General features: G+C 39.9%; 1 protein-coding gene across 1 annotated transcript in view; it reads left to right on the top strand.

The window, feature by feature from the left end:
- Cep128 (centrosomal protein 128) overlaps positions 1-15,361 on the top strand; it is a 348,062-nt gene extending 332,701 nt beyond the window's left edge. Inside the window, exons 25-26 of the mRNA XM_032908227.1 lie at positions 3,800-3,908; positions 14,276-15,361. Of these exons, the coding sequence (XP_032764118.1) occupies positions 3,800-3,908; positions 14,276-14,412 (246 nt within the window). The 3' untranslated portion in view covers positions 14,413-15,361. The remainder of the gene's footprint in view (positions 1-3,799; positions 3,909-14,275) is intronic.
- The last annotated feature ends 852 nt before the right edge of the window (positions 15,362-16,213 follow it).

Raw genomic sequence — 16,213 nt, 5'->3', positions numbered from 1 at the left:
GCCTGCATAGTAGGGAATTCTGTTTAGATCCCTGACATGATAAAGTATTAGCGATGAAGGGACGTAGAGGTGGTCTTGTCCACCCCTTAAGTATAGCTGACCAGGATGCCTCCCACCTGGAAGTCCCACACATGCAAGGCAGAGACATCGCACGTTCAAAGCCAGCTATGCCACAGACTTTTTCAACAAAGAAAAAGGGGAGGAAAGGACGAAAGAGAACTTGCAGCTGTAAAAGTAGCAACATCCTATGTTCCAGCATCTACAGTGAGTGGATCTTAATTTCAGTGTATCATACAGTGCCACCTTCCCCTCACTACAGGGGACACCGCATCAGATATGGAGGACCGTGGGGGGATGGTAGAAAGATGGGCTGCTGTGATAATCAAAGGCCTGCCCTAGTTAGAAATAGGAGAAGTAAAATTGAGAGGTGAAGTGCAAGCTTTAGGTGAACTGTCCGGTTTGAACTTTGCAGTGAGAATGCAGTTTATAGAGTAAGAAGTTCAGGCTCTATGGAATGCTGATGGAGGAGCAGGCCTTCATATTGGGCTGGGAAGAGAGAGTGTGCATTATTTGACAAGAGAAGTTTAAGAAAACATCCTGAGACAGATCCAGAAATACTGCCCCCCCCCTTTTTTTTTCTCCAAGGGAAGAGATCGATAAAAACTTTAAAATTAAATGTATCACTTATAAAGTTTGAGCTAACTGCACCCCTGGGAGAGAAGTATTTGGTGTGCATTGTTACATATTAATCATTAGATATCACTTTAGCAGAGGAACTGAGTCAAGTTGGAACAGCTTTTAAGAAACCACTTACAATGTGAGTTATGAAAGAGAAGTGGACGAAGCCCAGGGAAAATACTAGAAAATGCAAGTCCTTTCATCCATTGAGCTGTGCAGAGAGCTCTGGCTAACTGGGTTATTCAGACTTAAGACGGCAATAAAAACAGGCCCTTGTTTTAAGGATAAAAGAATTGTTAAAAAGCAGAAGCTGGGACTATTAACATTGCAAAGTATCTTTATTTTTAATAAATATTTTCTTCTTGGTACTAAAGTCCTTGATTAAGTAATAGGCGTTAAAAAGAAGCATTTAGTTTTTGAGCATGTTGTAAGTTATGTTTAAGTTGAGATTCCACAGATTGAAAAGCAATATAGGGAACAGCAGCAGTAGGAAAGGGAAGAACAGGAAGCTCTCCTCACACGCCAGCATGACCAGCATCCGAGGAGTCATGAAGCACTTTTCTTTTGTAATTCAATTTGCCTAGTTCATTTTGCTGTTTTTGTTTCAAGATAATATGGACTATTTGACAATTTTTTAAAGATTTTATTTTTGTTAGTGTGTGTGTGTGTGTGTGTGTGTGTGTGTCCGTCCATGAATGCCAGAAGAAACTCTGACTCTGGAGATAAGGGGTGTCTGAGCCACAGGCTCAGGGAAATAAATTTACATCCAAATATGCTCTAACGGCTGGGTCACCTCTCTAGCTCCCTCTGACTATTTTGAAGGCATGAAATGTTCAAACTTAAAGGTGTGGTTAAATCTCCATAGTTCTCACATGCAAAGAAGGGAACTTAGGACACTCAGCCACACATATACCCTGTGAATAGAAGGGGCGTTACGTCCAGCCGAGCATCGGAACACACGGAGCAACAACTACCAGCAGTGGCCGGTATTCACAAACATTACCATTTTCCCTTCTCTCTCTTCCTTATACCTGATGCCCTTCGCAGAAGAATCCATGAAGCCTGGAGCAGCAGCATGAACTGGCTGCAGCTACCGGACACTTTCAGACCATCCCCAGTGACAGCTCACATACATCCTGAGCATTCTACAGAATAGACTATATGTTCTGAGTGGAGAAAATCATTTCAAAACTTTTATGATTGAAATTATAAATACTTTTATGATTGAAATTTTATAAATTATAAAATTTCATCCACAGTGAGATGAAAGCAAAAATGGATAACAGAAAACTGCTTATGAAATACCCAAATACTTAGAAATTAAACCTCATATCATACTTAAACCTAAACCATTGATGGCCCAAAGAAGCAAGGCAAAGGAAGTTATAAATATTCATCTGCATTAAGGTGAAAACACATAGTATCGAAATCTGTGGGATCAGCAACCTCAATGGCATGTAGAAAATGTACCACCCAGTGATCTCACTTCCGGTAAACTAAAACATGAGCAAGCCCTTCATAGCAACAGGTCTGTCATACAGCTTGCTTAGAGTAGGAAAATATCTTGTAGTAAACTTATGTGTAGATAATAGAGGGTAAATAAAACTATGGTACATTGATGATGATGATGATGATGATGGTGATGATGATGATGATGATGATGGTGATGATGGTGGTGGTGATGGTGGTGATGATGATGATGGTGGAGAAAGTACTCTCAAATACAGCAATACTAGGGAATGAAGGAAGTTGGTGGGGGTATGTAATAGAGCTGGTGCTTGTAATATGTAATGACTTAGGGAACGGAAGAAACAAGAATCCACTTGTGTAAGGTGTGTGTGTGTGGGGGGGGTGTGTGTGTGTGGGGTGTGTGTGTGTGTGTGTGTGTACTGTTTGTTTTGTAATTTTTGTTTATTTGTATTTATGTGCAATATCTGTGACCAAAATAAAAGACTGATGAAGATGGTACTAAGAATGGCGGTGAATGTATTGGGTAGTAATGGTCTGTGAGGCTCACTGCCTGACAGACTGCATTCGAGACACCTTAGACCACCTCACCCACAGCTGCTTGATAGTTCAAATAGTTCTTGAACATCATCTCCAAGGGTCATCTTTGACCACAATTCTATTGTCTTCCTTCCTGTTATTTACTGTTCTTAGAGTACTTATCATGGTTCTAATTACACCTTGATTCGTGCAGCTTATTTGTTTAATGAATGCCTTTCTCATTTGGAAACCTGAAAGTTTACTGATCATGAGCCCCGATAATCTCATTTGTTATTGGCCCAGCCAAAGTACATTCCACACCCAATTATTCTGAATGAATGGGGGATGGAGAGCAAAAATGATAACAAATAATTTGAAAAGAATCATTTTAAAAATTGCAGTTTCACTACTTAAGGATATCAAAATACCTATTTTTAATCAATTTAAATAATGAAATGGCTTAAAGTTGTCATCTAATAGTTGAGAAAGATACATTTGTTCAACATAGTAAGAAAGGGACCTATTATGTATATTTTTAAATGAATACTTGTTGGATGTGAATAATTATATTAATTATACAAAAAGCAGTCTGGTAGAATTCAACATAAAATTGTTTTTATTGACCCAGGATTCCCACCTAAGAATTTGTCATAAGGGGCAGGCCTAAGTATGGAAAAGCCTACCTATTTACAGGAATTTCGTACAGTGTTATTTATAGAAGCAAAACCCTGTACACCATTTAAATGCCAAGGAAAACAGTGGCTTAGTAAAGCACATTGTGCCTGCACGCTAGTGTATGGGAACTAGGAAGTTGAAGATTAGGACAAGAGGATGACTTTAAAATGTTTGCAACTAAATGCAAAGAACATGAGCTTTGACAAACGGATTTCTGAAGCCTTTTTACATGGTGGAGGATTGGACTGGACTGGAACAAAATATTTTGCATGATAATAAGTGGTTTCTTTTCCTATGTGTGCCTTAGCACATGTGTTTTATTTTAGGCAGTGATCATTCTCACTCACCCATGCATGTGCCGTATAGCTTGCATAGTAAGGTCCAGTTCCCAGTCAGTGCATTTACATGACTCTTCCCATGTCTTCTGTGTTCACAGAACTCAATGTGTCCTCTTTCTCAGGACGACAGACCCTTTTCTGCCGGTTCCCACGCTCATGGCCTAGATCACTCCTCCTCTTGGCAGGACCACAGTCGCTTCCTGTCTACTCCACAGTTTTCATACTTTAACTGTAAGTAATAAAGTCTTCTACCAGTTATTAAATTGGATTTTTTTAAATGTAACTCATGGGGAAATTAAAGTTTAAGGCCAGTACATGATAGTAATATTCATGCTAAAGTCTGAGAAATGTTTCATTATGAATCATAAAAATGTCCCCCAAGAACACTTCTGATATTACCTAACTTGGTGAAAAACATGGAATTCCTTTTTGGATCTCAAACTTTTTAAAGAAAACTTAAAGTAAATCATGGTAAAAAAAAATGTTAATTGAACCCATTTTTTTTTGGTCTAAAAGTTGTTAAATTGTAGATGAACAAAAAATGAAAATTATTTTGTAATAAGATGAAAATCGTCAAAACAGGAAGATTTTTTTGCGTATGAGTATTCAGCAATATTTATTTGTACAAAGAATAAGGATACATACAAAACTACATACTGAATTCCACTGTTTAATCCCTGTTATAACAGTAAAATGATGTCTGAGTTCACTAGGCCAGGATCCAGTGGACTTCTTCCCATGGTCTAGGGGTTCTGCATTATACTTGAAGAGGGCATCAGCTATGGCTTTAAAGATGTTTTCTATTTTAATACCCCAAACTCAATGCAATTTTAAATAAATCTTAGGGTAATAAAGATGGATTTTTAAAATTTGAGTGACCTCTTATTGACTGCTTTTCTAGCCCCTCCACCACGGATTGAACTGAATGAATGAGTGTTGTCTGCTCTGCTCAACATTGCTTCCCTAGCCTCCCACATACTATTTGAATCCTATTAAAAGCCCAATTAATGTTCAATTAAATTAGGTAGCTGAATATACAAGTCCTTTTTTGAAGTCTACTTTTATCTAAGCTATGGGGATTCAAATATTATTTAATAGATTCTAATTTGCATAATAATTTAGTTCTTCAATTTATCATGGGCCTGGAGGGTTATACATTAAATTTGATAATTCTGTCATTTAAAATAGCTAGTCTGCTATAAAATAATATACCAAAATAAGTCTTAAAAGAAGTAGGTCAAATCCAAAGGTGATATCTCTCATTTTTGCTTATTTATATTCATAGATTCATTTAATAAATATTTATCAGATTCTGACAAATGGTTTGGTTTTCATTATATCATAATTATTTCATTGCAAAAGGTAAGCATTTTTTTCTTTCCCATCTTAATCATTTTACCAAGTGATCTTGTATCTCTGTAAACCCTCTGCTATCCAGATGTTGCAGCCACTCTTCCATTTGAATTACATCGCAGAATCTGGTGTATATACAGGGCAGGATTTGTGTCTTTCATATTAAACAATGCAAAAGGTTCCTCAGGTTACCATCGACCAGGAAGGAAGGAATTGCCTCAAAACATTAGAAGTCCCACCTGCTAGCACCCTAAAAACCTAAGCTAACAGGAGCAGGAGTCAAGCCGAGCAGCCATTTTCTACTGCCACTCAATTTTGTTGAAATGTCTCCTAAAAGGAAATGATTAGAAGACATGACGTAGGAAATATCAAGGTTGTGGGAATTATATTTAATATTATAATAAGGCATTCAAAGAGACTGCATTTAGCTTTTGATTTTACCATCTTGTGATCAGCCTTGATCATTTTTCTAAGATATATTTCTCATGGGCAGATAATAGGTTTCTATTCTAATGTAGTCATTCAAAAGTAAATAAAATTAATAATTATAGGAAAAGTTAACCTTGCAATATATATAGTGTGAATTGAGGCATGCTTTGTTACTGCCTGTATTATAGTATATAAAAATTTTAATTGAATTCCTCCAATGATTAATTGAGCCTTTTGTTTTACTCTCTTTTGCGTTTTTATTGGATATTTTTATTTACATTCCAAATGTTATGTTATCCATAACCCCCCATCCCATCCCCACTCCCCTGCTTTTATGAGGGAGCTCCCACGCACCATCACCTACCCCTTCCCGCCTCCCTGCCTCCCCGCCTCCCCGCCCTGACATTCCTCTATAGTGGGGCATCAAGCCTTAGCAGGACCAAGGGCTTCTCTTCCCACTGATGCCATCCCAACAAGGACATCCTCTGCTACATATGCAGCTGGAGCCATGGGTCAGTCCATGTGTAGTTTTTGGATGGTGGTTTGGTCCCTTGGAGCTCTGGTTGGTTGGTATTATTGTTCTTATGGACTTGCAAACCCCTTCAGCTCCTTTAAACCTTTCTCTTAACTCCTTCATTCGGAACCCTGTTATCAGTTCAATGATTGGCTGTGAATGTCCACCTCTGTATTTGTCATGCTCTGGCATAGCCTCTCAGGAGACAGCTATAGCAGCCTCCTGTCAGCATGCACTTCCTAGCATCAGCAATATTGTTTAGGTTTGGTGACTGTATATGGGCTGGATCCCCAGGTGGGGCAGTCTCTCTGTGGCCTTTCCCTCAGTCTCTACTCCAACTCTGTCTCCATATTTCCTCTTGTGAGTATTTTTGTTCCCCCTTCAAAGAAGGACTGAAGCTCCACACTTGAGTCTTCCTTCTTCTTGAGCTTCATGTGTTTTGTGGATTATATCTTGGGTAATCCAAGATTTGGGGCTAATCCACTTATCAGTGAGTACATCCCATGTGTGGTTTTTGTTGTGTGTGTGATTGGGTTACCTCATTCAGGATGGTACTTTCTAGTTCCATCCATTTGTTCATGAAGTCCTTTCTTTTTTTTATTTTTTTATTTTGTTGGATTTTTTTTTTACTTACCTTTGAAATGTTATTCCCTTTCCCCTTTTCCCAGACATAAGCCCCCTATCCCATACTCCTCCCTTTCTTCTATAAGGGTGCTTCCCTCCCTATCCACCCACTCCTTCCTGTCTCCCTTCCCTGGCGTTCCCCTATACTAGGGGTCAAGCCTTGGCAGGACCAAGGGCTTCTCCTCCCATTGGTGCCCAACAAGGCCATCCTCTGCTACATATGCAGCTGGAGCCATGGTTCTGTCCATGTATAGTGGTTTAGTTCCCAGGAGCGCTGGTTGATTGGCATTGTTGTTCTTATGGGGTTGAAAGCCCCTTCAGCTCTTTCATTGCTTTCTCTACTTCCTCCAACAGGGGTCCCGTTCTTAGTTTAATGGTTTGCTACTAGCATTTGCCTCTGTATTTGACATGCTCTGGCTGCGTGTCTGTCAGGAGACATCTATATCCAGTTCCTGTCAGCATGCACTTCTTAGCTTCATCAAGCTTATCTAGTTTTAGTGGAGGCCACATATGTGGGCCACATGTGGGGCAGGCACTGAATGGCCGTTCCTTCAGTCTCTGCTCGAAATATTGCTTCCATATCCCCTCCTATGAATATTTTTGTTCCCCCTTTTATGAAGGAGTGAAGCATCCACACTTTGGTCATCCTTCTTCTTGAGCTTCATGTGGTCTTTGGATTGTATCTTGGGCAATTTGAGGTTTTGGGCTAATATCCACTTATCAGTGAGTGCAAACCATATGTGTTTTTCTGTGATTGGGTTACCTCACTCAGGATGATATTTTCTAGTTCAATCCATTTGAATTTCATGAAGTCATTGTTTTTGATAGCTGAGTAGTACTTCATTGTGTAGATGTACCACATTTTCTGTATCCATTCCTCTGTTGAAGGGCATCTGGGTTCTTTCCAGCTTCTGGCTATTATAAATAAGGCTGTTGTGAACACAGGGGAACATGTATCTTTGTTGTATGTTGGAGCATCTTTTGGGTATATGCCCAGGAGGTGTTAGCTGGGTCCTCAGGTAGTGCAATGTCCACTTTTCTGAGGAACCTCCAGACTGATTTCCAGAGTGGTTGTACCAGTCTGCAACCCCACCAACAATGGAGGAGTGTTCCTCTTTCTCCACATCCTCTCCAGCATCTGTTGTCACCTGAGTTTTTGATCTTAGCCATTCTCACTGGTGTGAGGTGGAATCTCAGGGTTGTTTTGATTTGCATTTCCCTGATGACTAAAGATGTTGAACATTTCTTTAGCTACTTCTCAGCCATTCAATATCCCTCAGCTGAGAATTCTTTGTTTACCTCTGTACTCCATTTTTTAATAGGGTTATTTGTCTCTTTGGAGTCTAACTTCTTGAGTTCATTGTATATTTTGGATATTAGCCCTCTATCGGGTGTAGGATTAGTAAAGATCTTTTCCCAGTCTGTTGGTTGCCGTTTTGTCCTAACCACAGTGTCCTTTGTCTTACAGAAGCTTTGCAGTTTTATGAGGTCCCATTTGTCCATTCTTGATCTTAGAGTATAAGCCATTGGTTTTTTCTTCAGGAAATTTTCCCCAGTGCCCATGTGATCAAGACTCTTCCCCACTTTTTCTTCTATTAGTTTGAATGTATCTGGTTTGATGTGGAGGTCCTTGATCCACTTGGACTTAAGCTTTGTACAGGGTGATAAGAACAGATTGATCTGCATTCTTCTACATGCTGACCTCCATTTGAACCAGCACCATTTGTTGAAAATGCTGTCTTTTTTTCCATTGGATGGTTTTAGCTCCTTTGTCAAAGATCAAGTGACCATAGGTGTGTGAGTTCATTTCTGGATCTTCACTTATGTTCCACTGATCCAGCACCATTTGTTGAAAATGCTGTCTTTTTTCCATTGGATGGTTTTAGCTCCTTTGTCAAAGATCAAGTGACCATAGGTGTGTGAGTTCATTTCTGGATCTTCACTTATGTTCCACTGATCTACCTGCCTGTCTCTGTACCAATACCATACAGTTTTTATGACTATTGCTCTGTAATACTGCTTGAAGTCAGTAATGGTGATTCCCCCAGATGTTCTTTTATTATTGAGTATAGTTTTCGCTATCCTGGGTTTTTTGGTTATTCCAAATGAATTTGCAAATTGCTCTTTCTAACTCTATAAAAAATTGAGTTGGAATTTTGATGGGGATTACATTGAATCTGTATATTGCTTTTGGCAAGTTGGCCATTTTTACTCTATTAATCCTGCTAATCCATGAGCATGGGAGGTCTTTCCGTCTTCTGAGATCTCCTTCAATCTCTTCCTTCAGAGACTTGAAGTTCTTGTCATACAGATTTTTCACTTGCTTGGTTAGAGACACACTGAGGGTTTTTTGTTTTGTTTTGTTTTGTTTTTTATTGACAAGTTAATATTTATAATTTTTTTTACCATGGTTATTCCTACTTTCTCAGTACTTTTCAAATTTTAACAGTCTAAATATTTCTGTTTTTATAGCAGATTAATTTCACTTGGAGAAATTGTCCTTTAATTTCCCATTGTACTATATCCCCCAAAGTCAAAATTGCCAAGCCCCACAGAGTAGAGCTGAACCTCTGTCAAATAAGATAATTAGAGAAGATGTCCCCAAACCAGAAAAGACCCTGGAGCCAGAGTCTAAGAAAGAGAATAAGAGGTAAACAGTTTCAGGAATATAAAATATTTTTGACATGAAGATCAAGAAAAATAGTCACATGAGAAATAAAATATAGAAAACCACAAAGTAAATCAAGTGTGGCCAGGGGTAAAGGATGAGACAATAGAAGAGAAAAGATGAGGTTTTAAGAAAACCAAGAGTTGGCAAGATGGCTCACGTGGGTAAAGGCACTTGCCAAACCTGAGTTCAATCTCTGGAACCCACACGATGAACAGAAAGAACAAATGCTCACAAGCTCTCCACTGACCTCCATATGCATACTATGACATCTACGATGTCTTTCCCTTTTCTTTTCCCTCCCATCCATCCATCCATCCATCCATCCATCCTCTCTCTCTCTCTCTCTCTCTCACACACACACACACACACACACACACACACACACATATAATTTACACAAATTACATTTACACACATGTAATTTACAAATGTAAAATTCAGGGAGTGCTGAGAGGTGGGTCACTGTTTAAGAATACTAGCTGGTCTTCTAGATGATCTTCATTTCACCTCCCAGCATCCACATTGTGGCTCATGATGACAATGCCACTTCCAAAGATCCAGTTCTCTTTTTCTGCAGTCACTGAGAGTGCACATCGTACACAGACTACAGACATATATACAGGCAAAACACCCACCACATAAATAGTACACATAAATACACAGAAACTAGTAATAATCATTTTAAAACAAACTTTTTAAACTCAATTCAAAGCGGACAAGACAGGCATCATGTATTTGGGGAGCAAAGAAAGCATGCAGACCAGGAATGAAAGGGCTTGTCTAAGAAGTCCAGGACGCATGTGACAACCAGATACTTTCTTCCATGTTTACTGATGCTCCTGTTTTCTGTGCCTGCTTCTTCACCCCTTGCTTTTATGGAACTACGTTGAGGAGAAGGAGGTAAATGTCTCTGATCTTTGTATCCCTGAAAATGGAATGTTCCACTAACACTTTGATTGAGCCTTTGGCTGACTATAAAATTCTGTGTTTGGCCAGCTACAAAATTCCAAGTTGAGAATGATTTTCCTTATGAGGGCATAGGAAAAATATTTCTCCAAATCCAAGATCATTGTTGAAAAGTGTGGATATTTCACTCCCATCTTTTTGAAGTTTTCTGTCTTCTCCACCCCCTTCCCTTCTGTGTGCTTTCTCTTTCCACTCCTGGCCTGGGAACCTTGGAGGAAGTCTGCCCATGAATCCCAGGGAGGCTGCGGTTCTGTGCTATTCATCCTCATATTCAGGGTTGGTGAGCCTGTAGATGGCACGCATTTCCCCCTTTTATTGAAAATGGTTTTTCTCTTACAGTCTATCCTGGTTATTGTTTCCCCTCCCTCTACTCCTCTCAGCTTCTTCCAAACCCCCTGCCTTCTGGATTTACCTCATTTCCGTCTCTTATTAGGAAAAAGAAAAGCAGGCTTCTATGGGATAATAATAAAATAAAATATACTAAGATAAAACCTAACATATCAGAATTAGACAAAACAAAACAACAGAAGGAAAAGAGCCCAAAAGAAGGCACAAGAAACAGAGACCCACTCATTCCCATTCACACAATCAGGGATCCCATAAAACTCTAAACTGGAAGCTATGATACGTGTAGAGGAGCCAGTGCAGACCTGGGAAAGCCCCTGCATTCCTTCCCAGCCGCTCGCAGGTCCTGTGAGATCTGATCGTTTTGATTTAGAGGGTCTTGTTTTCCTGGGGTCCTCTGTCCCCTCCGACTCTCTATGCTCTTGCTGCCTCCTCTTACTCAGGGCTCCCAGAGCCAGGGGGTGGGGGTGTGATGGAGACATCCCGTTTATGACTGAATGTTCTGAGGTGTTTTACCTCATATGCTTCCTGGGTTGGCACTCACATTCTTAATACATCTTCTCATACCAAGGGCAGATTCTATGGAGAAAATTCTTAGGAAACAAAGAAATAACATTGTTTGATGCAACTGAAGACTTAGGAAGAAAAAGTCCAAGAAGAAAAAATGATGGAAGATTTCATTGAGCCAGTGGAAGGACATAGTCATCGAAAATAAGCTTATAAAAATTAAAATATGAGTCAATTAATAAATGGAGAGAAATAAGACAAGAAACATTACCATAATCTACCCTATTAGTTGTCTGTGAATTGTGTTTATTTACATGGTCATGAAATTATAAACATTCAGTATTGACATAACTGAAGTTTCAGAAATAGCTTTTTTGGAAGGATTAGTGTGAAGAAGTGGGTGGGTGTGGATAATGTCTAAAAATGATAAATCAGAAAATAGCATTTTTAGACATTTTTTAATATAAATGGAGACAGAAAAGATCTAGAGAGCCGCTTGTGTTTGCCTCTAGAGAATTATAAGGAAGACTGTGGGAGGCTCCAGGTGCTCTCTACAGTCGTTTCAAACTATTTGATGTACGGATGTACACTTTGGTCAAAAATGAGTCTTATAAAGACAAATGGTACCGCAAGAACCTCAGTTTTTATATCTGACCAGCAAATGTCCAATTTTCGTATTAACTTCTAAATTGAGTGTAAAATCTGGCTTTGGAGCTCTGAACCATTTCAACCTGTGTGGAAACTTGGCAAGGAGATGACCACGGCCCTGTAGACGTGGAAGGACCTTCCTTTCCGGGCCCACAAACAAGCACCTTCTTGCTTGTGATGGAGTAAGAGCTACAGGAGGCCTCTTTTGTCCTGTGCCATGGAAGCCGAGACACTCCTGCAGCTCAGTGACTGTGACCAAAGCAAGCATAGAACCACCGGCCATGGAAAAAACAAAGGAAATGGGAAAACACTGCATAACTTGTGGTCTCTGAAACACTCCAGCATTAATGAAAGTTTGTTTTAAGAATTAATTTATGTCAGCTTTGTGTAGTTCAGGTCAATTCATGAAAAGGTAGATTCCCTGTGCCAGGAAGAAGGGAAGAAATGTATAAATTGTAAGTTTATATTACCATTGGAAATGAGAACACAGAAATCCATTATTAAAAGCATGATCACTCGCAAATTTCTCCTGGCTGGCTGGAAGCTGTGGCCCTGAGTCAGGATCCTCTTTTAGAAGACTGGTTCCATTACCTCCAGCCTGTGGACAGTAGGGGCTTAGTCAAGCCACAGTTACAATGTCGGCTTTGGGAACCGTCGGAGCCACCGTTTTCACTTTTTATAAGTGGCGACTGGCCACTGGTCTTCATGTGTAGCTCCTTTGAGATGAAAGGCACAGGACCCCAGGGCAGGTCCCTCTCAGGGCTGACTAGTCTAGACTTAAATGAGGTCTGTAGGCTTCTGGTGACTTCTAGAACTCTCCAACCTTTGGACTAACACGTTTAATTTCTGTGGAATTCATGTTTCCAAACCAAATTTTAAAGTAAACATAGATTGTAAATTGTCTGTAAATCTTAAACTGTCCTAAAAAGTAATTAAAAAAAAAACTAAATGAGTAACCCTAAGGACTGTGGCTTTTTTTGCAACAGGGCAAAACATTATCTAAAATTCTTCCAGAATTTAGAAGTGACTTGCACATTATATTCTAACTTGATACTTAAGAAAAGTAGTTCAGAAAAGTTGTCTTGGGAAAACTATTTCACCTCTCACCTCTGTTTATATTGCTAGAAAAAGAAAAGTTAGCATCTGTGGTTTGTATTTTGAAGGACTTTTATCAGAGTTTATATCTTTTGGGTGAAAATAAAGTGTCCACAGAAAACCATAATAGAGTGACTGTTAATGGTTCAAGGTCTACCTGAGTAACCGTGAACAGCTCCTTTTAAGTAATCTACCCTACACTCACAGGATCCAGTGCCTTTAAGTAATCTACCCTACACTCACAGGATCCAGTGCCAACAAACAGTGTGCAGCATGAGGAATGTTGGGAAATAAATGTTGATAAGGGAAGGAAGGTTTCTTCTCCATCCAAGGAGTATTTATTCCATGGAGGCACAATCTATCTGCCTCTTTTATTTGCTTGTTTTATGAAACCAGGCTTTGGTTTTGTGTGTTGACCAATTAATTGCTAGATATTTGTAAATGATTGAGCTCTGGTTGTTGTTATTGTAATTTAACAAAAAAATTTCTAGTCACTCCCTCGAAAGCATCTGACAAGTTTGCAAGTGACTGTCTCCTTGAAATCTCGTTGTGTAATCGACTGGGTCTACTTGAGAGGCTTCTATAGAGGCTTTGAGATCAGATTTGGAGGAAAGAGGTGTTTGTGTCAGGAGCAGAATGCTCAAATGTTCTGAAAAGGGGCCTGGTCTTTGGGAATGCAAGCCCCAGGGAGTGAGAGAGATGGCCACTGGCAGGTGCCTGGATCTCACTAGAAATTCACCAGAAAGCATGAAGGTGGACGGGCTGTCCAGGAGCAGGGTGTAACTTAAGTTTACTTCTTAGGAAGGTCATTCTAATCAGAATGATTCAAGATAAACGTAGCCTGAGAGGAAAGGGCGGCCTGGGCTGGGGAGATAGAATAGTCATAAGGACTCACTTTTAAGGGAGGTAGCTGGGTCAGGCGAAGAGAAACAGACTCTGAGGACCTGATTAGGGTGGGAATGTGGGTTCTAAGACAGATTCTTCCTATAATACATTAATTATTATTATTAATTATATTGGTTTCTAAGAATAGTTGCTGAGCAGGGATCTGAGAGCTGAACCCTGGAGGGACGAGTTCACATGAACAGTGAGATTAAGCTTCTAGGTCTACTGCCTGGTAGTCCGGGGATGTAGCAGAGAAGGCTCCCTGAAAGGAGGTCTTCACCGTTCCTCCCTGGAACTTCTCTGTGCTTGTATCATTGTCTTCTGACAAAGCACACATTTTCTACTCTCAGATACAAATTTTTAAAAAACTCAATTTTAAAATCTAGTGTGTTTTTTCGAAACTGTACTCATTTTTTATGTATGCTAAATGTCTGCTAGTCCATGTAAAGTTTAATTATAGAAAATCAAATTAAATCCCATGCCTAATTAACTAATTTCTACAAGATTAGTCCTTTGGCCTCAGTTTTATGTTCACATTGGTTTATTTTCCTCTTTACTTAGGCTTGCCAGCATTTACCAAAAGAACCATTGCCTCAGATCCAGCTTCAATCAAGGGAGATGCCCCAGGTTTACCAGCGAATGGAACAAGTCTACAGTCCAAGAGGGAGGAATATGAGAGCAAAAAATCCAAAATGTGATTCACAACCTCACTTGAGTATTTCCCAAGTAACAGCCCATAGTCCTTGTTGCCACTGGGCTCAGATTATCTAAAGACATCATGTGGGTTCAGCTCCTTGGAACCACCAAGCGTTGACTAGCATGACGTTATAGCCAGTCTTTGTGAGGGAGAATAAATTTAACTTGTAGAGGTAATATCAACTTATGAACGATATATAACTCACTTAAAGGCAACTGGTACCAGCAGAGAAAGTGATCATTTCTACCTTATATTTTCCTATTTCTCAGTGTCACAATTTTCCAACCCAACCTGGAATTTATAATCAATGCCTTTCCAAGATGAGAAGGAGAAGGGGTTCCCTCCAGGCAAATGTTTCCAGCAGTTTAGAGTCAGGCACATTTGTACACGGGGGATGTGTAAATGCTTTCTCCCTTATCATCGTGTGTTGTAACCTGTTGTGGAGATGCTTTGGAATTTCAGTCTGCCTTTTCAATGCTCGTCGTCATCACCTGTCAAATCAGCAGTCTCTTACTACATGAAGTATCTTCAAACCATTGCAATTGTCATTTTAATTGCAAAAGAATTTATAAAAGATAGCTGAATCATAGAACATCATAAAGAATTCATAACATCATTTATATATTTGTCATGTTACGGCCACTTGTCCCACTGCGATCATCCTGGTCATACGCTGGATGGTCTTTGGTTTGCTGTGACCTCAATCCCAGCACCCCTGTCCTGGGTCAGTCAGTGGGATCCACTCTGTAGGAATCCTTATATCCTTTGGTACTACTGCTTTCCACATCCCAGTCTTTCAACATCAATGTGCTTTTAAAACCTTACCGCTCCGCCATGCCCATCAACCAGTGAATATTAAATAATGGCCATCATCCTGAAACTGAGTCCTACTGGGCCATGGTGGAAAAACCTGCACAGGGCAGGAACAATAAAGCAATTCCTTTGTAAGAGCAATGCATGCCGTGTCTGTTAAAATACACTTGTTTATTACATTTCTCACAGTTCATTACAGTGGTGTACTTTCATTCCAAATGTTTGACTAACTTCACCATAACACTTGAAGGTATAGAAGAAAAGACTCTTTCCCTCCACCTCCACCCCGTGAACATGAATGCAGTTCTTGCCACAGGACATGGAGTTGTTGCATCGAAGAATTTCCACATGTCGTGTAAGCTCTGAGACCACTTCCTCAGTGGGCCTCTTCTTGAGGGCCTCTCGTCAGTGATAAGGAAAGTGTCAAAGCAGGTGTGCCTGGACTGAAGCACACTTGGTCTTATAAAGTCCATGGTATGGGGGTAATGTGTTCAGGCCAGCTAGAAACAAGTCTGACTTTAACAGGCTTGGTTTTGTCTTCTCTAAGCCCAGAAGTCCTCAGTATTCTAAGGTGAGAGCAGGAGGAACTCGACTGAAAGAGTAGCTCACACTCCTGCCATCTGCTGTGATCTATAGCATCTAGGATAAGATTTTAGAGCTCTGAGAAATTAGCACTTGTACTAATTTTTGACTACTATTTTTTTTTTTTTGTATTTTGAGTATTTTTATGTACATTTGGCAAACATCCCTTCCCTCCCCCCCCTTCCTTATGGTGTGTTTCATTTCCCCGACAGTCTAGTTCATCTTTGGACCCAGGTCCATATATTTCTAGGATATTCATTGCAATGAGGAGACAGGGTCAGTCCATGAGAGTCTTTTAGTGGCTTAGTCCATCATATGGAGTCTCAAGCCCTTTCAACTCTTCCAGTTCATTCTCTGATTCCTTCAATGGGGTCCCGTTCTCAGTTCAATGGCACCTGTATTCTGGC

This window comes from Rattus rattus, chromosome 7 (genome assembly GCF_011064425.1).
Source record: "Rattus rattus isolate New Zealand chromosome 7, Rrattus_CSIRO_v1, whole genome shotgun sequence".
NCBI lineage: Eukaryota > Metazoa > Chordata > Mammalia > Rodentia > Muridae > Rattus > Rattus rattus.
The sequence above is the reverse complement of the archived record's forward strand: the minus strand, read 5'-3'. Positions and strand labels throughout refer to the sequence as shown.